The 25026-nt window shown below is 31.4% G+C and overlaps 3 protein-coding genes across 3 annotated transcripts; 2 read left to right on the forward strand and 1 right to left on the reverse strand.

Moving 5' to 3' along the window:
• Positions 1-1467: 1467 nt before the first annotated feature.
• On the reverse strand, positions 1468-5397 carry LOC100852778 (large ribosomal subunit protein eL15z). The gene is made up of 4 exons (XM_003635354.4): positions 5228-5397; positions 4263-4429; positions 2029-2226; positions 1468-1911 (listed from the first exon to the last, which is right to left on the reverse strand). Exons 1-4 carry the CDS (start codon positions 5229-5231, stop codon positions 1666-1668), a joined length of 615 nt encoding a protein of 204 aa, XP_003635402.1. The 5' UTR covers positions 5232-5397; the 3' UTR covers positions 1468-1665.
• Positions 5398-8543: 3146 nt separating this feature from the next.
• Positions 8544-11622, forward strand: LOC100241307 (3-isopropylmalate dehydratase small subunit-like). The gene is made up of 2 exons (XM_002263369.5): positions 8544-9414; positions 11361-11622. The coding sequence occupies exon 1, from the start codon at positions 8645-8647 to the stop codon at positions 9404-9406; it is 762 nt and encodes a 253-aa protein (XP_002263405.1). The 5' UTR covers positions 8544-8644; the 3' UTR covers positions 9407-9414; positions 11361-11622.
• Positions 11623-22262: 10640 nt separating this feature from the next.
• On the forward strand, positions 22263-24823 carry LOC104878316 (uncharacterized). The gene has a single exon (XM_010648472.3). The coding sequence runs from the start codon at positions 22904-22906 to the stop codon at positions 24617-24619; it is 1716 nt and encodes a 571-aa protein (XP_010646774.1). The 5' UTR covers positions 22263-22903; the 3' UTR covers positions 24620-24823.
• Positions 24824-25026: the final 203 nt, after the last annotated feature.

The following is a 25026-nucleotide window of genomic DNA, read 5'->3' on the forward strand; positions in this document are numbered from 1 at the left end:
ACCAACATGTTTCAAGCTCAGTTAGGTAGCTAACACCTTTCAATTGGGTAACCTAGATCCTCCCTTCCCATCCTATGGGCCATTAATTTTGGAATTATTTGAGATCCTACACGATTTGTACCAATTGAGGTATATTTCCTTTTTTATTTTTATTAAAAAAAATTAAAATTGCTGTCAACTCTAAGTCAAAAATAAATTTTAAAATTAAATAAATAATTGTTTCGGATAAATAAATTTGATCAAAGTAAGGGGTTCAAACATTGTCTTGTCCTCTCTTACCCACTCCCATTATATATAAAATTAATTTTTAAAAATACTTCAATTAAATTTTTTATTTTCCCATTTTTAATACATATATAATAATAAAAAATTACTTTTTAATAAAATAAATTATAAAAATATATTTATTTTTAGTGTAATTGCAGGTAATTGGTCCTAAACTTTCATGGAAGGATCCAAAGAGTGACGATTCAATCAAGGATTGTTAGAAGGTCAAACTAGAACATGAGGTGGGGCAAATTTGGTATTTGATTAATTAGTTAAATAAGCCTTATTTCTTATTACCCTATCCATTTTGGTGTTTAAGCCAATAAGATTTGTAGATGAAAATTCCCTTGTTATTTTATCTTGTGTTCGTTCGTGTAGAACATCCATCTATCTAGTTTCGAATAACGAAACTTAATCATTCGGATTGTACTATTCAAATTTGTATGTATTATTATTTAAGTGGGTCAGATTTTTAATAGTACATACCATCTAGAAAGAAATTGCTACTTGGGTTGTGAAGTTCGTAGTTTCAGAGAGGTACATGACGATCTTAACAAAACTCACATAATATAATCATAGAAGTATTTCTCAAAGACTCAAGACATAAAAACGGATGGCTGAACCTTTTGAAGATCAATACCTTATACATAGATATTTTGTGTGTTGGGTGTTGGGTGTTTCTTTGTTTTTCTTTTTCTATATAGAATAGCAGGATAGTTGAATGCATCCACACCATACACCCTCAGACCTAAATCGTTAGTGGCTGAATGTGAGGCGTAAATGTGCACAAACCTGAAAACCCTACCCCATAGTAACCCATGGGAGGACGAGGAAGAACCTGATATGGGAGTAATAACCCATGCTCATGTGGATGTCTCCAATCTTTTTTGAAGTGTGTAAGAGGGAGGGGTACATAACATGGGCAAGTATGACCTTTCTACAAAATATACCTTTTAACCTTACTTTTTATAGTAATCTCGACCCTATAGGATGAGAACTATTCTTATAGAATACCGTAGCATGTTTGGCAAGAATTTCACAGATGTTTGGAAAATGAAATCCACCCGTATCAAACTAAAACCATAGGCACCTCTGGAATACCATCAAGCGGCTGAAAATTTTCATGGTTAATGATAATGCAATCAGAAATCCAGAATTGGGCCAAAAATATAATGCTAATCAAGAAAAAAGCTAGCCCACCTCAAAGATAAGTTAATGAAAATTTTAAAGCTACTCAACATGTCACGTTAAATCAAATAAATCTTTTGAAACAATACTCTCAGGTATATCTCCAAAATTTCAAATTCAAAATGAGATGTCTAAAAATCCAGATATGAGATGTCTAAAAATCCAGATAACAGTAAACAAAAAAAAGTACCAAGCAATGTGCCGAAAAGATCAGCGGTAGCGGCGGAGAGAGAGGGTGTTGTTTCTCTTCCAGGTTGCCCTGCGAGAAGGCCGTGCCTTGTGGTGCCGGTGCCCCTTTCCACGTAGACCCCTGTATTTCTTCCCCGCAGATGTGAGTCCACGAAGCTCCCTGTGCTTGTGCACAGGTTTGCATATCCAATTGATTCTTGGGTCATTTCGGATGGTGTTGTGAGCAGCATCAACAAGGATTATCTCATAGTACTTGTAAGTTGAATCCTGCATCAACAGAAACGTTTTATCATTAATGGCAGTAGTGTGTAAAACAATATAGAAAGCAAAACATTACAACTGGATAGGACAAATCATATCATTGAATGGAATCACACTACAAACCTCATTGATCCAGTACGAGTTGAGAACCTTAAGACCTCCCAACTTTCGCCCAGCACGTTCCTCTGCAACTGACCTCTTGCTGCGCTGGAATTTCAGTTGGGTAACACCTTGGTTTGTGGGCTTACCATAAACAATTCCCTTGGGCACAGGCCTCTTCCGACCACCACGTCTAACACGAACACGATAAATCACATAACCCTGAAAACAGTACATCCAGAGTGTCATTTGTGTAGATATAGCAACCAATTCCAGGCTTATAGATTACAAGCAGCAGAACTGGATCGAGAGAGTGATTAGATTCTAACAATATCAAGGATGCAGTATAGTGTAAGTTGAGTAATTTAATACATATAGAATGATGAGGTGGGAAAACAGATAAACCCAAAGTAAAATATCTCAAAATCAACAAGGATGAGATGCTTGAAAAAAATTCCTATTTCTTCAAAATGGGAATGTAATAGAGACAAGAAACTAAAGAAATTTGGACAAGAAAGAAACAAAAGTGAGAATTAAATAAGAGAGAAACTGCTTAGATGGTTTATTGTTAATTATCTTTTGCAAAAATCCCCCAATTAATGAAACATACAATCAAGACACCATTGACCAGTGATTTTCCAATTCTTTTACTGCAAAATCATCATAGATTTGAAAGCTTGTCAAAAAGCATGTGTGAGCAGCTAGAGATAGCTACCAAGTAAATGGAAGTCTTCTTAATCACACAAACACAAGAAAAAGAGTAAAGAAAATTTATGATGCATATCAGTGCAATAAAATTTGGCAGCAAACTCAAGCCAGCTGCACCTGACTACATTCCTCATGCAGCTAAGTGAATAACACATTAAAATACAATTACATAAAAAATCATAGTCCTCATCCTTGAGTAAAACACCACATTGTATGAGTGTGAATAAATAAAACAGAGACAAGAACATGAAGGCTGGCTGAGGTCTAAAAAGAATGAATCAAATCGAAACAAAAGCATGGTTCAAGATTACAGAGAACCTGCTTGGTAAAATGATAGGTTGTTTGATTTAATGCAGCTGGTCTCAGGACGTGCCTTATCATCATGCATAAACAACCCCATGATGAGAAGTGCACATGCATCAAGACACCACTTAACCAGCAAGGCTTTGTTTCTTTCACTGCAAATCATCATAAATTTTGCATAAACATGTCCCAGCCCTCACCCCCAACACAAATAAATAAATAAAGCAAAGAAAATCTCCCAATGGTACTTGATTGCGTAAAATTTATGCAGTTTATAAAGCACAACATAATGACAAAAGGCCACACCACCTATTGATGCAGGTGGAGATTAACGTGTGCAACACTACTAATAATGTGAAAATGCAGTAACCATTGAATATATATGACATTTTGACCTATTTCAAAATAAATAAGGGTGTATAGATGAAAAAAAAACTGTATCAGATCAAGACAAAAGCAAGGTTCAAGATTTGAGACAACCATCTTGGTCAGATGATCGATTATTTGGTTTAATGTAGCTGGTCTCAGGGAGCATCTTATCATCATGTATAAACAGCCCTCTAATGAGAAGCACAAATGCATCAAGACACTGCTTAACCAGCAGGACTTGGTTTCTTTTACCATAAAATATCATACTTGCAATAACATGACCAATCCTACCTAGCCCCAAAATAAACAAATACATAAAAGGAAAGGAAATGAACAAGTGTTTTTAAAAGTCTAATACTAATCAATAATCACATATACATCCTGATTGTACTTCACCATATAAAGTGTAAACAGGATACGGTTTGTGAAAGAACACCATTAGACAATTGCCCACGTCAACTAATTGATATATTTTAAGATAGAACTACTGACAAAATGAAATTGGAATAGGCACAGAATTTATTTAACAATTGACCTATTTCAAAATAATATCAGGGTACCCTTTAAATGGCCACCTTTTGCAGCCAAGTGAATCTAGTCTTACAATTTTACACACGGAAGATTTCATAAAAAAATATAAAATAAATATTGCCTTCTAAGCAATCAGACACTGCATTCTATCAATGTAAATTCTTTACCAAATTAGTGCTGTCAATGAATTGGCATATACATTAAAAATGTCATCTAACAATGCAATGCATATTTATATCCTTATACAGTGCCATATAAATCAGTGGACACCAGTTCTCTCAATCATACTAGTATATAAAGCAATTCTGAAAGTGCTGAAGCATTGCAACTATACAACCACTTGTTACCTGCTTAGCCTTGTAGCCCAATCTGCGAGCCTTGTCAGGACGAGTAGGCCGTGTAACACGAACAATGGACGGATGTTGACGGTACTCCCAACACCTAACCCTCTGCAGGAACCTCATCACGTCTGATTGCTTCTTCCTCCATAATTCGGACACGTATTTGTAAGCCCCTATTAAACCAAATACACCACAACTTACTACTACTCCAAATACAATGGAACCTCCATTAATACCCCAATGTAATTCAAAGCACTGTCACAGCATATTAAGGTCTATGTTCTACAAGGTTCCTTTCAATCAAGTTCTTGTGTTGGAACATTACACACAAAATAAAAGCACAAGTCATTTTTGGGGCATCTCAGTTACTCTTATTTCTTCCAAAAGCCTGAAGAAAAATAAAACCCAAAAAACAAAAACGAAGAGAAGGTTTTCTGTTCAAAGGCTTAAGTTCAAAAAATGCTGCAATCAGCTACCCATGTGTTCTAAGGCTCCGTTTGTTTCGTTACACAAATCTTATCTAAAGGACCTCTTGTGTTGAGCCACAAATACTTATTTAGAAAAATAATCCAACGCAAAAACAAAAACCGTTTGATTTTTTCATTTCTTCCAGACATCATACAAAACGTTTTACCTGAAAATAAAAAGCGTAAAATGCATAAAAATGATTCCTACATATAACTTTCCAGCTAAAGAACAAAGCCTTAGCTCCACTATATATTTGAAAAAAAAAAAACCTCTAGGTAATCAAACCAAAAATCATCCAACAGTCCACCCAAATCGCATAAACCTAGACTAATTTAGCAATAACAAAATTCATGTAACCCAAAAAATCTTAAAACATTTGAATATTAAACCTAAAAAACACAGATTCAACACGAGAGTCTGAATATCAAAATAAACACATTAAACCCTAAAAAAATCAAATCAACAATCATGAAAGAGAAGGATGAAAGAGGGAGAAAGAGTACCCATGGCTAGAGAGAGAGAAAGAGAGTGAGAGCTTCGGCCACAGAGGGGTTAGGGTTAGGGTTTGGAGAGATGTTACGAATATAAGGCTCGTGAGTGAGTTCTGATTTGAGATCTGAGCCGTCCGTTTTGCCAATATGTGTATTACGCTGATCTGGGGTTTGCTAGGGCAGCGTCACTAGGTTAACACGTGAGGCATCATTAAAACGTACAACGGCGTCGTTTTACTCTTGCCATTGGAATAAATTGCGGTGTAGAGGCAACGGGGCGGGTGGACGCCCCCATCCCAACCCGCCCCGTTTACTCAAAATAATTTCCACCCATCCCATTAGAAAAAATAAACGGGTTTTGAAATTTTAAAATATATATATATTTTTATAAATAATTAAAATTTTATAAGTTTTTATAATTTATTTTATTGAAAAAAAAAATATTTTTATTATTATTATATAAAAAATAAAATTTAAATTAAATTAAATTTTAAAATTAATTTTATATATAATCAAAATGGACCAAATAAAACAATACTCAAACCCACTTATTTGAATTTCAAACCTGTCCCATTAAAAGTAAAATGGGGTATGTACCCGAAAAAACTCGTTTCATTGTCATCCCTATTATAGTGTCTTTATCTAATGTTTCTTCAACTTTAATTTATTTTAATAATTTATATATTTCATGAATAAGTTTATAATGATAAAAAATTAACCCAAAATGCAAATTAACAATCAAAATCACCCCCATCAAATTTGATATCGCACCCTTCTCCTTTTTGAAGGATTAAACTTTATTTGAAAGGGTCATTGCTATGATTTTTTCATTCACAATAACACACCTAAAAAATAAGCAAAATTAGGGTTGCTTTTGCATTTGTAGTGATGTTTTTTCTTCTAGAGTTTGTTTCACTTTACAGTATGTACACTTGGTTATGGGTTTTTACTGTGCAGTTAAAAAAATGAGAAATTATGACTTCATTCTCCATTGAAATAGAAAGAGATATGAGATAAACGTGGACTCAAACCATTATTGTGTTTTTTAACATGTTTGAGGATTTGTTCGTTGAGCTTCTATGTGATTCAACACATAATTGTCATGTACCAAAGGCAACATATCATTTGTTGGAATCATGGGTCTTATGTGAGGGCAAACAACCAATGGGTTGAGCCTTCAAGGCTCACTAGGCATGGATAGGTCATTTCATTAGTAGATAGGGATGATTATCGAAGGGGTTTTTTTTTTATACCTTCCTCACTTCCACCTCTAATAAAAAGGATTTTGGAATAAAGATAAACGGGTTTAGAACAAATTTGAGAAAATTATAAAAAAAACTCAAGACAAGTTTGGATATTACTTTGTCTCGCATTGCCCCACCCCACCCTACCCTAATTATATATAATTTTAAATAAAAATTTATTTTATTTGATTTTTTTTCTTTTTTCAACTTTTTTGAAGATAAATAAATTTTATTTTCTATAAAAATAAATTGTAAATGTTTATAATATTTCTTTATTTATAAATTATATTTATTTTTGAAAAATTTTAAAAATAAAATAAATAAACAGGACAGGTGTATAAGAATTTTCTCTACCCACTCTACTTCACCCCGTCTTGTTTATTTTACTTTATTTTTAGGCAAGAATAAGAATTGATATAAATAAATGGAACAAGGTTAGGATGAGATTGACTTATCCCGAACTTGCCCCATTGTCATATTTATCAGTAAAGGCTTACAAATCATAGGATATAGGCTTAATCTAAAACATGGTAGTGATTACACCTTCAATAGGATGGAAAGAAAGACAACCATGATTTAAGTAGATGATGTAAAGTGTAAGGATGAGGATGATAGTGTGGCTTATGGTGATGGTAAGGATAAGGAAATCGATATAACTTATGATAATGATCATGTTGAATGGTAATATCGAGTTATGTTGATGAAAATTCATCCAACAATGAGTCTATGGATTATGATAGTGGAGAAAATAGGTTTCAGAGTAATTATCACCTTTCAAAGCATGAATCCAATGATTTGCTTGGGGTTCAATGTGGGTTTTCTTTAGGAAGTAAAGATGTTAGGTATTACATAAATAGGGATGTTAAAAGGGAGACATACAATGCTAAGGAAGGGAGTAAGATATGATCAAGTGAAGGTTAACTATTTGGAAATGTGGATGAAAGTAGAGTTATATAAAGGGTTATGTGATACAAAAGGGTTTTGAAATAAAGAGAAGAGAGAATGAGAAGACAAGGGTGATTGTTGGAAATGTGGATGAAATTAGAGTTATATAGGGGGTTATGTAATACAAGGGGGTTTTGAAATAAAGAAACTAGAGAATAAGAAAGCGAGGATGATTGTTTTGTGTGCAATTGAGAGTTATCCTTTGCGAAATCATACTTCTCTTATTACTGATATGGTGAATTACATGATCAAGAAATTGTCAAATAAGTACAAATGAGTTAGAATCTCAACAAATTCAAATCCAACTACATAGATAGCCAAAAAAAAAATGTAAGGCTAAGAGGGGATTTGAAATAAGATTGGAATGTATGATGGAAGAATTGAGAGAAAATTATAATATTGGATAAAATGAGATGTGACTTTATATGATAGTTTAAAGGCAACAAAACAAGAACGAAGAACATTTGGTGGTTCCTATATTAAATTTCTAACTTATGCCAATATAGTAAATGTTACAAATCATATATCTTACTAAGAATTGATATCGAAAAGATAACTCTAGAATCTCCTCTCCCAATATGACATTTTTTTAACTTGAACCCATGATCTTGGATTTGATACCAATTCTTAAATTGAGTTTTCACCGTCTCATCTTATAATTAATTGGCGCCTAATGAGGATAGATCAACATTTTTTATGACATTTGACATCATCATCATTTGAACGAGTCATCCACAAGCTCAAGAGAGGTGTTATTGCATCTTCAACAAATGTGACCTAAAGGAGCAAAAAGGAAGTATTCTACTAGCTATGGTTTTTTCCTCAAAGACCATATCTCCTTCAAAGCTTCATCTTTCTTTGAAAACCATTTTCATTATACCATTTGCAAATGTGATTGTCACTACCATTCTCATTATACCATTTGCAAATCATCTTTTTATTGAATTAATTGATTAAAAGAAATAAAACAATCTTTAAATTTATAAATTTAATATTTTATTTAACATGAAAAATAATTTATTTTTAATATTTTTATTATTTATATATAGATTTTTAAAAATAAATTATTTTTACAATAATTTTTTTTTTTAAAAAAAAAGAAAAGAAAAAAAGGTTAGAAAGGATGAAAGTTCTATTTACAAATTTAGGGTTATGTCATCCATTTTAATGTGGCAGGATCTTATGTAAGAGGTCTACAACCCTGATTTCTAGCCCTTCCGTGTTCGTCAAGCTCACATCCATGGCGGCTTCAACAGCTTCGGCAGCCCTTTCAGGAAACCCTAACCTCACGTCTTCGCACAAGCCCCACGCTTCTCTCTCTCCTCACTCATGTCTCCGATTCTCCACCGCAATCTCTCGTAAATTCCCCTTCAAATCTCTCACGACTATCCCCTTCACTACCGCCACTACCGCCGCCTCCACTCGTCGGTCCACCACTGTTACTGCCAGCTCCACCTCATTTCACGGCCTCTGCTACGTCGTCCACGACAACATTGATACGGACCAAATCATCCCCGCTGAGTACCTCACCCTCGTCCCATCTAACCCCGACGAGTACCAAAAGCTCGGCTCTTACGCCTTCATCGGCCTTCCCTCGTCCTATGAAACCCGCTTCATTGAAGCCGGCGAGTTGAAAACCAAGTACACCATCGTCATCGCCGGCCAAAACTTCGGATGCGGCTCCTCCCGCGAGCACGCGCCAGTGGCGTTGGGCGCCGCCGGCGCCAGAGCCGTAGTGGCTGAGTCGTACGCGCGGATCTTCTTCCGGAACTCTGTGTCCACTGGCGAGGTTTATCCTTTGGAAACGGAGGTTAGGATTTGCGAGGAGTGCCGTACTGGAGACGTTGTCACCATTGAGCTTGGAGAGAGCAAGTTGATCAACCATACCACAGGAAAGGAGTATAAATTGAATCCAGTTGGGGATGTCGGACCGGTAATTGAGGCCGGTGGGATTTTCGCGTATGCGAGGAAGACCGGGATGATTCCCGCCCAAACCGCTTAGAATTTGAGGTACTGTGTTTATTTTGTGCACTGCATTTCTATACTTTGGGTGAGTATTAATGTTGTACTGTGTTGTTGACAAAGCTGTTACGTGATCCTTGTATGTGTATGCATTTGCCCGTGTTTACTGCTTATGTGTTGCGAAAGGATTCAGTTAAATTTGGAATTGTAAAGTAAAATCTGGGTACAAAGAGAAGAACGACGCCTTCATCTTCTTGAAAGAGCAATACAGAATTTCATTTCTATGAACAGCCAGAGCCATAAGGGTGCAGATGTTTTTGCCTTTAAAGGGGTTTTTATTTAATTAGAAAATAGGAATTAAGCCTCTTTGAAGTAGCTAATGCAAATAAGGTGGGAAAAGATTTGCACAAAGGTGTAGTTCCATCAAAAACACATCTCTGCCCATTTCCCACCACAAAAGAAATTCTAGAGCTAACAAGGTGCCCAAACTTCCTAATTGCTTTCCACATGCCTACACCATACCCCTCTCTAACTCCCGCGAACACCACCCACCACGTTACTCCCCATATTTGCCCCCTTATTACTTGGTTCCAAAAAGCCTCTTTTTCATTTGCAAAGTGCCAACTCCATTTGCCAAGAAGAGCCTTATCGAGCAGAGCAAGGCTCTTCACCCCCAACCTCCCTTTTCTTTTATCTAGGCAAACTGTTGTCGACCTTACTAAATGAGGTTTTCTCTCAAGAGCCCCACCTCCCCACATAAAATCCCTCTGAATCTGCCCCACCTTAATATCATTGATACTTTACGGTGTACTTGAGTGTGTTTTAAAACTGTTTTGTGGTAATGACTTGATCTTTTATTCTTAGGAGCTATTTTATTTATTTGGTTAGACTCTATGCAGATTGGATTTGTTGTGTTGCTTCTTTTAGTATTGGACTTAAGATGAACAAACTTTGAGTCATGTTTGTAGTAGCTAAAAATGTGATTTATAATTTGGAAGTAACCCAAAGTCTATTAGTTGAAGCCAAACTTCAAAATATCCGATACAAATAAAAACCAGCTCACCCGGCTCCCAAAATAAGAATGAAACCTGAGAACAAACCATTGACATATGAGATTAATATTTTTTATATCTTAAAAAGAAAGTTTCTGAGTTGGTGTATTGCAAATTCTTGTCTATGCAAAATGAGCAGCTCAAATTTTAGGAGATGTTAGCACGGGCAAATTATTATTATTTTTATAACCTCAACAATTTATTTGGGTGGGAAGAATGAAACTGATCAGTTTTTGATGATCATATATGCTCGTGCATGCAGACCAAATGTAGAATGTTGGATTATTGATAGGCATGTTTGGTCTTTGGTTTGTTGGCAGATGCTGTTGATCTTTTGACAAATTAGAAAGCATATATCCTTTAGTTTGGTTTTGTGGTTTTTTCCTTAACTCTGTGGGCCTAAATGCATTTGTCTTTCTTCAAAGATGACTAGGCTATTCTTTCATTCACAATGGTTATTTAGTTTCCGTTTTGTTATCATTCACTAGGATAGCCTACAGAATTATCTGAAGGCATTGACTTGAGAAATTCCTGGTGGTGTTAATTTTCTTATTTTGGCTTTGATTGGTTATGTTGTAAAATAGACTCGATGGCCAAGATTAATTCTACAGTCCCTTGTTTGTAGCTTGATTCTTTCATACATCACCTTGGGTTTCAGCTTATTGCCCTTTATTTGTAGCTTGATGATTCTTAGGTCGTTTGAATTTCTATGCGCAAAACATATTTGAGATATCGGATGGCTCATTTGCAGAATCATAAAAATGAGCAGGACATGTTTTACATGTCAGAGTTTGTTTACCGGTCATATGACAATTATGTATCACAAAATTGAGTGAGATTCTCTTATGTTTCCTTGCTGCTCGATGTGAAGGATTTTAAGTGTTGAATTCTTGCTATATGCATCTGACTAATTTCTGTTTCGATTTGGGTTGTCTTTTGCAGCTCCTCGTTTATTGCAGGTGGGTGGAAAAAGGTTGCAACCTCTCTCGTAGAAGTTTGGCTTGAGAATTTGTAACTATACTAAAAATAAAACAACTTTTTGTGCCCTGCTCTGCTCTGAAACAGTGTCTCCTTATGCTGTTGCACCTGCACTAGCTTTCACTCTAAGATGCAGTTAATTATTGTGATCTAGTCTATTTGAGTCATTTCAGAATTGATGGATTCTGTTGATCTTTATAAACTATAAAAAAAATGGGTTCTTAAATTTGGTTGCTGGGTCTTTCTTCAATCTCTCAGCACAAATGCCAGTGATTTTCTTCCAGAATGGCTCAATAAGTTCTACGTGGTGATAATGGATGTCACCACGTAGAACTTATTCGTTAATGACCTCTGCCTTGATATTCAATAGCATGTTTTAGTTAAAGTATTTAGCTATAAAGTTATCTACTTCCAGTTGCATCTTCAAAAAATTGCATTTCTCTTTCTAATTATTTCCCTTTATAGCTATAGAATGGCCAATATTCTATATAAATTGCTAATTATAAAACCTGATGGGTAACTCAATTGGTCCGGTCTTGGGTTTGCTTTCTAGTGGTAACCAGTTCTAAGTCCCCTCAAGGTCACTGAAGGCTTACCCGTTAACTTTAGGGTCCCATGGAATTAATCGAGGTGCAAATATAGAATATATTATTTTATTGAACAAATATACTTTTTTATTACAAATACAACCATATATCATAACAAATATAGTTTTCTATTACAAATACAACCATCTATCATAACAAAATGTTGGAAAAATATTGGAATGAAGAAAATAAAAAATTAAAACGAAAGAAAGATGATTTAACATATTTTTATCATCTTTTTGGAAGTAATTTCTTCACTTGAATTTTCTCTCCGCGACCACAAACACCCTTATATTCCTTATCTGAAAGTAAATAAATTAATTAATTAACTATCGAACTCATAAAATAAATTGGAAAAAAAAACATTAATCCATGCAGTACAAACCTTGAAATCTAAGAATGATATCTCTCAATGTAAGATTCGGTAGGAGGTCATTTGATACGACCCTCGCTCCACATGGACAAGTCGGGCAGTTGCTTATGCCTGAATGAAGTTTTAATATTTGGCTTTATTAGATTTGTGAATCATACTTTATATTATATCAACAAGAAAAGGACATAAAATTTAGTCTTACATCTGTGACAGAAACTGGTAAAACAACATTTGACCATTACAGCATCCAACATTGGCAGCTTACAGAGTGGGCAATGAAGTTTTGGTGGGATGCTCCTCTCATCCTCCTTTTTCTTGGAATCAGGTCTGTTAATTTCAATTTGAAATGATTAATTGATTTGATTTTAATTGTAGCACCATTATATGAGACTTTTGATATGAATAATGGATAAAAACTTACTTATTTGGCTTCATTCTTTGGATGTCTGAGCCATTTGTAGGACAGTGTTGAATAAAATGCCCTGGTCATAAATTTAGTACAATTTGTGTTTAAGATAGGTGAGCCTCAAAACCCGAAGGTAAGTAAGTTAGAGGGTATATTTGAAAGTTGTTTTTAAAAACAATTTTTTGTTTCTAAGAATAAAATAGGAAAAATGTTCGACAACCAGAAAACAAAAATGAATTTTTGTTTTTTAATAATACACTTTAGTCGTTTAGAGAAAATTAAGATGTGAAAAAGAAAACCCTTTTTAGAAATTGTTTTTTAAATTTTTTGGAAACATTTTTTAAATAAAGCCCAAAATTAAACGTACCAGGCACTTGGCATCTATGACATATGTATCCGGAAGGAGGTGTCTTTTGCTGCAAACCAGTTTGGGATGAAGGTGGTGGTACAACATCTAGAGTTGAATAATTTCTAAAAGTCATTTTAAAAAATATTTTAATATTTTTAAAAATAATTTCGTAGAACATAAACTTCTTGTATAGCTAAAATAGCAATTGTTGTACAAACACTTACATTTTGTTTTGTTGTTCTAAAAGGATGGGTTTTGATGGATGCCCAGCCATTCTACGGACCAAAACCTCAGTATTGTCTTGGATAATTGTATCATCATCCGTATACTCTGAAATAAAATACGGAAAATCTTTAATTTAATGTTTGTAATTAATCTTTTTTTTTCCGCAAAATCCTAAAATGAATATTATATTTATGGTATTATTTTTTTACATAGATTGTCAAATTCCAAAATAAATCTTGATTTATTTATTCATTGTCTCACTTTCTAAATATTAATATTTAAAAAAAAAATGCTTTACAATAATCTTTTTTTTCCAATATTTTAGTTTGAAACATCTGCAAATTGTTAATACATTCAACATTCCATTAACAAAATGATAGTCAAACTTAATTAATAAAAAAAACATTTAATCCAAAAATTAAAAGAAATAAATCTATGAAAACAATCTGTTCAAAATTTTTATTTAAACCAACTAAAAAAATTAAATATATTAAATCTAAATAATAAACATACCTTCATTTGTCCGAGCCTGAGTGATTAAAATATCAAAATCCGTTCCTTTGTATAGTTGTTTTTTCATAAAGATTTTATATTTTAAGGATCCAACTGATACGATATTTCCATCTATTGGAATAATGTCAAAATTTTTGACACTTTTAAACTTGAAGTATATAACTCCCATTGTTGTCTTCCTCCTTCGAAAATTCTCTTGTTTATTTTCTTCTCTTCAATTTTTTTCTCTTCAAATCGATTTCAAATCTCTCACCTTCTCTATTTTCTTCGGTTTCTTCTCTTCAAATGGCTTTCTTGACAAGTTCTCTCGTTTCCTCTAATTTCTTTCTCCCCGTCTCAAATTCTCTTTTTTCCTTTTTTTCTTTTTATATTCAATCTTATTTATATAAGAGTAATAAGAATTTTACACCAACTAAAATTCTAATTTCACATAACTTATAAAACTATTAGAAATTTGTAAATATTAATAATAATAAAAAAAATCAAAGTGTATCTTTATTCTAATTTCACATTTTTCAACCTCCTATTACCGTTGGAACTACTTTTTAAACATACTTAACAACTAATTAAAGAGAGATATTTGATATGTAGTAATATATATATATATCACATTGATGATTTTAGAAATATGGATAAGTGTCCATTTAGATATATTTGTTTTTTTATTTAAAAAAAATGATAACTCTTGTATAAAATTTAAAAACTTTAAGATCATGTTTGATTGACCGGAATGTAATAGGATAAGAGATGAGATATTATATCTTATCACATTATTGATGATAGAATATGATAAGTTATTTTATCACTTATGTTATCATATGTTCAACCAAATATGAAATAGAATAAGTGGTGGGATATATTATCCACCATTTTTTTTTTTTATCTCTTTTATGTTAGATATATTAATCACATGGTAAAATATGAGATATACATATTTCATGTATCAAAAAAATTATTATTTTTATCAAAACTTTATTTTTTTAATATATTCATTTTACAAAGTAATTTTTTATTATGATTAAAAAAAACTAAAAAAATATTTATAAAATAATATTAATATATAAATTATTTTTATATATTAAATAACATAATATAAAAAAATTTATTTGTAAAGTTCAAATATTTTAATCAAAACATTGTTAAAGATAACAAAAATTTTATTTTTTAAAATAAAAAATATTTAAATGTAATATAATTTTTATTTTACATTGAAAATAATATATAATTCATATTATTTTTTATTCATTTCACAATTTAAATATAAATACAATATAATATAACATATTATTTTTTATTCATATCCCAAATATGCTACTTTAAAATATCATGTTCATAAGATATATATATCCAATTATATCATATCTCGTTAGAAATCATATTATAAGATATAACATATATATCCTATATGTCATATTTTATCTTGACAACGTAGTTTAAACCCTTACATCGAGAATCTAATGGTTTTTAATTACTACCTCAAGTTTGAAAATTTTTTAAAATAATTTTTAAAGATACGAGATAAATTTATATTTTTTATACAAGAGTTTCTATTTTTTTTATATATATATAAAAGTTATATTTTATAAAATTTAAAATATATCCAAAAGCCTAAATAAATTATATACTTGAAAATTATAAAGATAATTTAGAAATAACTAAAATCTAATTTAAGGTAACTTATAAAATGAATTAATTTTTAAATATTTTAAGAATTAATTTTACTAATAAAAATTTATCATCTAACATTAAGAACATATTTGATATTGATTTTAATAATTATTTCTAACATTTAACATTAAAAAAAATTTATATTTCAACTAGTATAAATGTTAGAAACATTATCAAAAGTATCTAAAGATCAATTTGGTAGTAATTTTAGAAAACTTTTAACATTTCTAACACTTCAAACTTTTTATTATTTAAGTATTAAAAATGTTAAAAATATTTTGTAGAATTACTCTTAAACGCTCTCCAAATCTCCAAATGTATAGTGAATGATCATTTTTCAAAATCTCCTCTTATTTCTTACATCTCCAAGAAAGCAAATTGTTCAATAATTGTAGAATCTTCACCAAAAGTGTTTTTTCTTTTTCATTAAAATCTTTCATTCAGACTTTGTTTCATGGAAAAAGGTTTCTAGTTCCTAAAGATCTGTTTTAAAAAAAAGACCTATACGATGGTGCTTTGGGATTTAATGTTCATATTTTTTAATATTAAACTATGACTTTTTTCTAGACAGCTTTTGGAATTTCTACAAAGTATTTTCCTTAGCGTGAAGTAAGATGGAAAGGGAGTCTAGCATAATTTCATGTACAAGAAGAAATTCTTCATTGTTTGTTCATTGTTTCACTTTCTAAATATTAATATTTGAAAGAAACCTTTTTACATTATTCTTTTTTCCAAGATTTTAATTTGAAACATATTTTTTTGTTTCATTGAATCCTAACTACAAATTGTTGGTACGTTCCATTAAAAAAAATGAGAGCGAACTTAATAAAAAAAAAAGAAATAAATCTAAAAACATTTCTTTCAAAATTTTTATTTAACCAACTAAAAAAATTCAATATACTAAATCTATTAAATAAGCATAATTGAGCATAGTCGATTAAAATATCAAAATCTGTTTTCATACTAAATCTATTAAATACACATAACTGAGCATAGTCGATTAAAATATCAAAATCTGTTTCCTTTATATAATTGTTTTTTCATAAAAATATAAACATAATAAATTGAGTGTGGTTAACTAAAATGTCGAAATTTATTCCTTTATGTATTTGTTTTTTCATACAAATGTAAACATAACTTCATTTATGAGTGTAACTAACTAAAAGTTATAAATGGTTGTTTTTTCATACAAATTTTATCTTTTAATGGCTCGATTGATATGATATTTCCATCTATCGGAATAATATCAAAATTCTTGGTATTTCTACTTGAAATGTATTACTTACATTTGTCACCGGCTTAATGACACTTAGACCATTAGGGTACTTGACGTTGCTCACCACTAAGGTACTTGAAATTGCTAACTTAGCATACTTGACTCTCAAATTGGATATGCTAAGCAATGCTACTTGACTCGGAAATTAGGATGTGCAATGAAGGCAAAGCTTTAATTGTATAAGAACACATTATTAAGTGTTTTCAATTACTTAGTGCCTTGACTAAATGATACCATCCTCTATTTATAGACATCTATGAAACTCTCTTAAACCCTTGTTCCCACTATTTTAGAACTATCAAGAATTGCCTATATAATTTTTATGTACAAGAGATATCTAGAACCCACTAGTCTCTTGAATCCTCTTTGGTTCCCCATTACTTTGGAACTACCAAGAAGTGCTTCCATAATTTCTATGCATAAGAGATATATGGAACTCTCTAAAAATTTCTACATTTCCTTTGTCTCTTAAACCGTCAAAGGTGATACTATTACTTTAAAACTTTTAAGAATTGTCTATATAATTTCTATGTACAAAAGATATTTGAAACTCTCTAAAAATCTCCACGTATTTCCCTTATCTTTCATTTCTTGTGTAGAAATGTGTGGATGTTTTTAGAATTCTCTAAAATCTTCCACACTCCTCCACTAGTAAACGACTCTAAAATGCTTCACTTCTACTAGTAGATGGCTCTCAAATGCTTAATGTCTTGGCCAAGTGAGAACATCCTCTATTTATAGGTACTTATGGAACTATCTTAAACCTTGAAAGGTTCTCTACTATTTTAGAACTCTCAAGAACCATACTATTTCAAAGCTTTCAAGAATTGTGTGCATAATTTCTATGTACAAAAAATATCTAAATGCTTCAAAAAACTCTACATTTCTCATCTTTCGTATAGAGATGTGTAGAGGCAACTCTATATAAGCTTAAAAGAGACTCATTTGATCATAGATTTCAATTCAATAATTTTCTTTCTTTCTTTCAACAAATTCTCTCTTTTCTTCTAATTTCTTTCCCTTTTGTCTCATTTTTTTCTCATTTTTTAACATTCAATCTTATTTATATAAGAGGAATAAGAGCTTCACATAAACTAAAATATTTTACATAACTTATGAAGTCTTATAAATACATAATTTATAAAATAAAAAAAGTCAAAGTATATCTTTATTTTAATTATTTTAAATTTGTTTTCTTTCAACCTCCTAATAGATATTTGATAGTTAGTATTATGATAACTTGAGAGATTTATTTTGTGTTTTTGAGACATTCAACATTTAAATTTGGATTTATAATAATTTAAGATAATAAAATATCACTTTAATGGTTGCCTGAATTTTTTTTTTAAAAAAAGGTGAAAGAAAATAGATAGGAAAAGTATGATAACAAAAAAAAGTGAAAAAAAAATAAAAAATACATAAATGTCTTATTAATTTTAATTATATTTGTTTTTCTTTTCTAATTTTTGTGATGAAACCAAATATAAAAAATATTGTTTTTCCTAATACTTTTCAAAAATCAAATATGCTCATAAATATACGACTGTAATGGGTAGGAGGAGAGTTTTTCTATCCCTAGTAAATAAATATAATTTCATTTTCTTTTTAACAATTTCTCAATTATTCTTATAAAGTATTTGATAAGTCAACTTAACGACTTAGTATAATTTAATGGTCTAATTAAAGTTATTAAATAGATTAAACATGTTTTATAAAATAATTTAAACTTACAACTTTAAGTTAAAATAATTTTAAATATTAAGTCAAAAAAGTTAACTTTTTCTTAAACTCAAGTCTCATATGCCTTTTAGTGAAAATATATTTTACAAATATGACTTTACATTGACAATTCATCTTTTACAGTAAATATTTTTGTAGTTATTTTATGTATCTATAATACTTTAAATATAAATATTTAATAAATAAATTTATTACTTAAAATTAGTAAAACTATAAATATTAATTAAAATTATTGAGGGTAAGTATGTTAATTTAATTTAATGATTTAAAATAAATTTTAAGTTAATTTTATAAAACAATCTTAATACTTAAAATTGAAAAATAAATAAGAAATTTTAAGTTAATAACTTAAAATCAACTTAAATAATAACTATTAAGTTTTACCAAATACTTTTTAGTCTAAAATCTTCAACAATTGTTTTTTTTTCATTAAAATTAAAAAAATTTCATTCAAATTTTGTTCCCTGGAGAAAGGTTTTTGTTAGGTTTGGTTTAAGAAAATTTGAAAAAAAAAAATAAGTAAGAAGAAAAGAAAACAAAGGAAAAGAAATAAAAATAAAAAATAGATTTAAAATTAATAAATTATTTTATATACTACTTCAAATTTATTCATTTATTTTAATTTTTTTATATAAAAATTAAATAATTTAAAAATATATAGATTTGTAACTAACTTTAATTATATTTTATTTTTAATATTTTTATAGTACAATTATGATTTTTTTTTTTCTTTGATTAAATGGAAAAGAGAGACTGACCTACGGGCTACGGTTCATCACCCTATTAAAAACTTCTACAATGTCATCCTTATCAGGAGGTTTGGTAGAAAATTTATTAACATTAATTATTATTTTTTAAATGAAAGCTCTTATTACTTTTTTAAAAATCAAATTGAAAAATATTTTTTTCAATTAACTTTAAATTTATTTTAACTGAAAACTTTGGATATTTTCATTGATTCTTAGTAAATTACATCACATAATTTGACAATATTGATTTTTTGACTTATTATTTAATTTCATAAAAAAATGTTCTTATCAAGTGTTTGGTTTTTTTGTTTATTATTATAATGAGCCTATTATATAAATCTTTCAAAATATAAAAAAATTCAAAGACAATGATCATTGGTTGTACTATGTAAAAATGCATTATTTATTATTATTTAAAATTTTAATTTATAATAGATTTTAATATTTTATTATATTACTACACAATAAATTAACAATTTACTTGATTATAAGATGTTTGAGAAACTTAGGCTATGTTTGGTTCCCGGAAAATTTGAGGGAAAATGTAAGGGAAAGAAAATACAAAGGAAAAGTAGAAGAAAAGAAAAAATGAAGGAAAATAAAAAAATAGATTAAAAGTTGATAAATTATTTTTTTTGTTACTTCAAACTCATTTTATTTATTTTAATTCATCAATATAAAGATTAAATAATTTAAAAATACATAAGTTTTTAATTAGTTTTAATTATATTTGATTTTCTTTTATATTTTTCATAGGACAACCAAACATGAGAAAATCATTTTCCTTAGCATTTTTTTTCTTTCCTTTGTACTTTCCGGGAACCAAACATAGCCTTAATACTTATTATTTAATAATTTAAATTAACTTTAAGTATGTTGACTTATAATTTATTACTTTAAATATTAAAGTTGTTTAATAAAATTAACTTAAAATTTATTTTAAATCATCTAATTTATATATTTGTCTTCATAAGTTATAAGTATGAAAAAAATTAAGTAACATTGGAGGCCGTGGAATAGCAAATGAGATTATTGAGGTAATGATTTAAATTAAATTATTAAATCACTTTAAGTTGTTAAGTTAATTTACAAAACACCTACCAATAAAGAGAATTTTCTTAGGGCAAAAACACTCCGTTTTTATATTTTTGTTTCAATAGAATGAATATTTTCAAAATTAAAAGTCCATTTGATAATAATTTTAGAAAGCGTTTTTAGTTTAAAACATGTTTTTTTAAAATAAATATTTGATAAAATTTAATAAACATTTAAATTTTTTTTTTAAATTACTTATAATATTTTTTAGAAAAATGTTTAAGAGTGTGTTTGGGAGTAATTTTAGAAAGCATTTTTAGCATTTTTAACACTTGAATGATAAATTTTTTTAAATATTAAAAATATTAAAAGGGTTTCCTAGAATTACTATCAAACAAATTTTAAGAATTGATTCTCCTAAAAACATTTGAAGTAACAACATTTAAGTCGTTTTATGAATATTAAAGTGCATTTGATAATGATTTTATGAAGTGTTTTTAGTCTTTCTGACATTTAAAATTTTTTATCTTTCAAGTATTAAAAATAGTATAAATACTTCTTAAAATCACTATCAAACACATTCTTAATTATCTAATTTTTTATAAAACCAAAATCATACACGCTTTGTGTCACTTCCAATATGTTATTTTTAAAATATATATCTATATATTTATTTATTTATTCTTAAGATTATATCTCTTCCATCCTCGTCACATTACACACTTTTTTACTCCCTAAGCACTTATTTTATTTTTGACACGTTCGAAAGCATGGGAATCAGATTCAATACGTAAAAGTCTTTCGCAACGCATGTACTGTCGGTCATGAATTCGGGAAAAAAAATGATACCTTATCACCCTACTTTCCTCTAGTGAGGATTATCCTTATAATTTTCCCTTTTTTTTTACAGTTTTACTTGACCAATTGAATTCAAATGCCGTGGAAAATGTTAATCTTTAGTCTGCAGATTGATATTTTATAGTTGGGGTTGGGGGCATAGATTTAAAAAAACGAACTATTTATCTTTTAATTTTACATTATTTTTTAAAATAATTTAAAAAGAAGTGACCAAAATATTATAACATAAAATAATATGAATGATAAATATATAAATATTATTATTAAATTAATAATTCAATTCGCGGTAGCTTTTTTCCACCTTAGCCCAAAGCAAATTACAAAAAGGACTCTTCCCGAAGCCAACTGAAATCAGGTTGAACCGTGCAAGGTGCGCCCCGAGTGGTTCTTGACGCCACTTCTATATATGGAATTTTTTTCTCTTAGTATTACAATGGTTGATCGACAACATGGCACAAGTGAGGAGGGCAACAAGCTAAGAGAAAACTTGGTTGGATAAAAATTGATTTTGGAAGGAATATTTACCATCCTGCAAGTAGGCTGACAAGGGAGAAATCTTGTAGGAGGGACCATTCTCTTCTTTTTCAAAAAAAATAAAATTTCACTACTTCTCTAAGCCACTGGATGGCACTCAAGAGCATATGGGAATTGAAGAATGGAGAAGGAAGATCAAGAGATACGAAAAGCATACCCTCCAAAGTTGTAAAGACATTTTTTTTATTTTGTTTTTAAATAGCCTCCACAAAAAGCTAGCGTACGCAGTCCAAAAGAAGAACCCTGACCAGATCCACGCAACCTAATTGCCCTTCAGTTTTCCCAATTCCCCCAACTATCCTTGGAGTGATTCTCTAACACCCCACTGCTCATCTCTGACTCAGATCTATGTCATACCCTCAACTTTTTCATTTTATATATATATAGAGGGAGAGAGAATCAACAGCAGTGATTTACATCTATGGAGCTGGAGAATCCAATTAGACCAGTTGTTTAATGGAGCAGGTGGGAAATCATAACAAAGTAAAGAAATATGAAGTATTGAGCTTTGACATAAGACAGAAAATATTTTTTTTACGTTGGTCGCCTCCCTCGCCTAAAAGCATTCCAAAAGAACATGCCCACAAAGCAGATGTCTGTGTGGGTGCAATGCAAAATAGCTAGCATTGCGTAGATTGAAAGCAGCACTGGCCCAAGTACTACATTCTCATTGCAGATACCGATTTTCCCACCTGATAATCTTTGTTTCTTAATCATATCTTTCAATTCTGCAGACTCTAAGCCATTGGTTGGTTGAGTGATCTTCTGTCTTCCGGGCATATGCATGGGCTAAAGAACTTATTTTGTTAATCATATCTTAAAGACCTGAAGGAATCTTAGTTGTTCAACATTTTCAGCCACCCACAAACGAAAAGGTGACTTGGGCAAATTGCGGAAATGGAAAGCCTGGGGTCAATTGTTGAGAACCGTTAAAAGCAGCTAAAGCAAAGCAACCACTAAAGCTAGCAAAGCTTGAATTTTGCTCACATCTAACCAAAACTTTCCTCTTCACTCTCCCCCTTTCCTCTTTCCCCACTTTTCCTTAGCCCCTAAGTCTTCTTTTCTTCTTCTTCTTCTTCTTTCTTCTTCTTTCCTTCTTCTTCTTTCTTCTTCTTCTTCCTTCTTCTTCTTCTTCTTCTTCTTCTTCTTCTTCTTCTTAACTTTGTTGCAGTGTCACGGTTAAGGAGATCTTCAATGGCAGAGATAGACCCTTACAACAAATCCCAACAGCTAGTTTCAGAGATAACCTCAACAACCCCACAAAACCAAGCCAACCCAAGTAAGTTCTATTCAGGCTTTCTGTACAAAGCTCTCATTGTTACACTTTTTCTTGCAATTCTCCCACTGTTCCCCTCACAAGCACCTGAATTTATCAACCAGACTGTATTCAACAGAAGCTGGGAGCTTCTTCACCTTGTTTTTGTGGGTATTGCTGTTTCTTATGGCCTTTTTAGCCGGCGAAATGATGAAACAGAGAAGGAAAATCACTCTAAATTTGATAATGCTCAATCCTATGTGTCTAGATTTCTTCAGGTTTCATCAGTTTTTGATGAAGAGGTTGAAAGCCCAAGTGGGTCGGGTGAGAGTAAGGTCCAAACATGGAATAGTCAGTACTATAGGGGTAAACCAGTGGTTGTGGTTACACAGGAAAGCTCTGTTATTGATGAGCAGAGCAGTAAGGGGTCGAGAATTGGGGAAAAGCCATTGCTTTTGCCTGTTAGGAGCTTGAAATCGCGTGTTTCGGACCCGGGTGATGGTGAATCCACTAATGGAGATGGCGGCATCTCTCGTTCTCTCAGTTGGTCGAGTTTAAATTCAGGTTCAAAGAGGTTCTCAATCAATCGGAGTACAATTAAGAACGGGGAATTGGGAGATCTGGAACCTCTAGAACTGGAGAAAAAATTGGAGCAAAATGTTGTTCTTCCATCTCCCATTCCATGGAGGTCAAGGTCAGGGAGGATGGAAATGAAGGAAGAGGTGGATAGCCCTCCTCTGTATTCTCTTCCTCCATCAGTGGAGGAACCTAAAATCAACAAGCTCGAATCAAGGTCTTTTAGGTCCCAAAGGTCTGGATCATCTCATGCCAGTTCTGTATCTTCTTCACCCAAGAAGTTATCTCCTTCACCATCATTTTCTTCACCAAAGAAACCATCTCTTTCACCCTCTCTATCATCAGAATCCCAAGCCAAGAGTGTGGAAGATTTTGCAAGGAAGAAGAGCTTCTATAAGTCTACTCCTCCTCCCCCACCTCCACCCCCACCACCACCACCCACAATTTCTAGTGTAGCTAGAGGTAGAGTATCTGGTGAGAAGGATTTTAAAAGAAGCATGACAAATGAACCCAAAGATTGGAGTAGAAGTGGCAGAGAGGACACCCTGAGAAGAGCAAATTCAGGAGTGGAAACAATACCAAGACCCCAAATTGATGGCTCACTAATGGGGAAGTCATTCAGAACACTTAGAGCTGGTGAACCAGTTGCAGGGATGAGGAAAGCTGCAGAAGTTGGGGATGATGAGAAAAAACCAAAGGAAGTTGCAGGAAATATGACACAGAAGACAGGAAGAAAGAGGGTGGCATTTGATCAAGTACTAGTAAGGTCAGAGAGGCCAAGTCATGAAAGCCTCCCTTCTATGTCAAGGCCAACCCTCATGGAATATGAGAAGGGAGGGAAGAAAGAGCTTTCGGAAAACGTTTTCTTGGATTCCGATGAAGAGTCCAGAAGCGATGAAGAGAGCTACGAAGAGAGCTCAGACAATGATGAGGCTGCCTCTACTAGTGCGGGCGATGGAAGCCATGATGTCAACAAGAAGGCTGATGAGTTCATTGCAAAATTCAGAGAGCAGATCAGGCTTCAAAGGATTGAATCAATCAAGAGAAGTGCACAGATCAGTAAAAACCTTTCTAGGTAAACATGAAGATCCTTAGACCCTTAGAATTCAAGAAAGATGGATATGAAAGCTGCTATCTAGACTCTTGACTTCCTTTTTTCTTTGTTTCATATTTTCTAATTTTACTTGATATCAGAGTTGTTTCTTTTCTTTTTTTCACATTTATGGTTGTGGGATGTAGAGATTGGCATTGAAGAAGAGTTTCTGATCTTGCTCCTTTGTTTCGATGATTATTGTTCTAACTTTTGCATTACTGTCACTGAGAAAATGGTCTCTCTTCAGCAAATCTGACTCTCATTTGGTAAATAAAGAAAAAAAAAATCTGTATAAACAGCCTCACAACCACTGGGGTTTGCATGGAAGCAAATAGATGTTGGTTTGGATTTTGATTGTGAAGTCTTGAGCTCTGAGTTTCTATTCTTGAATGA

This window comes from Vitis vinifera, chromosome 2 (assembly GCF_030704535.1).
Source record: "Vitis vinifera cultivar Pinot Noir 40024 chromosome 2, ASM3070453v1".
Lineage (NCBI taxonomy): Eukaryota > Viridiplantae > Streptophyta > Magnoliopsida > Vitales > Vitaceae > Vitis > Vitis vinifera.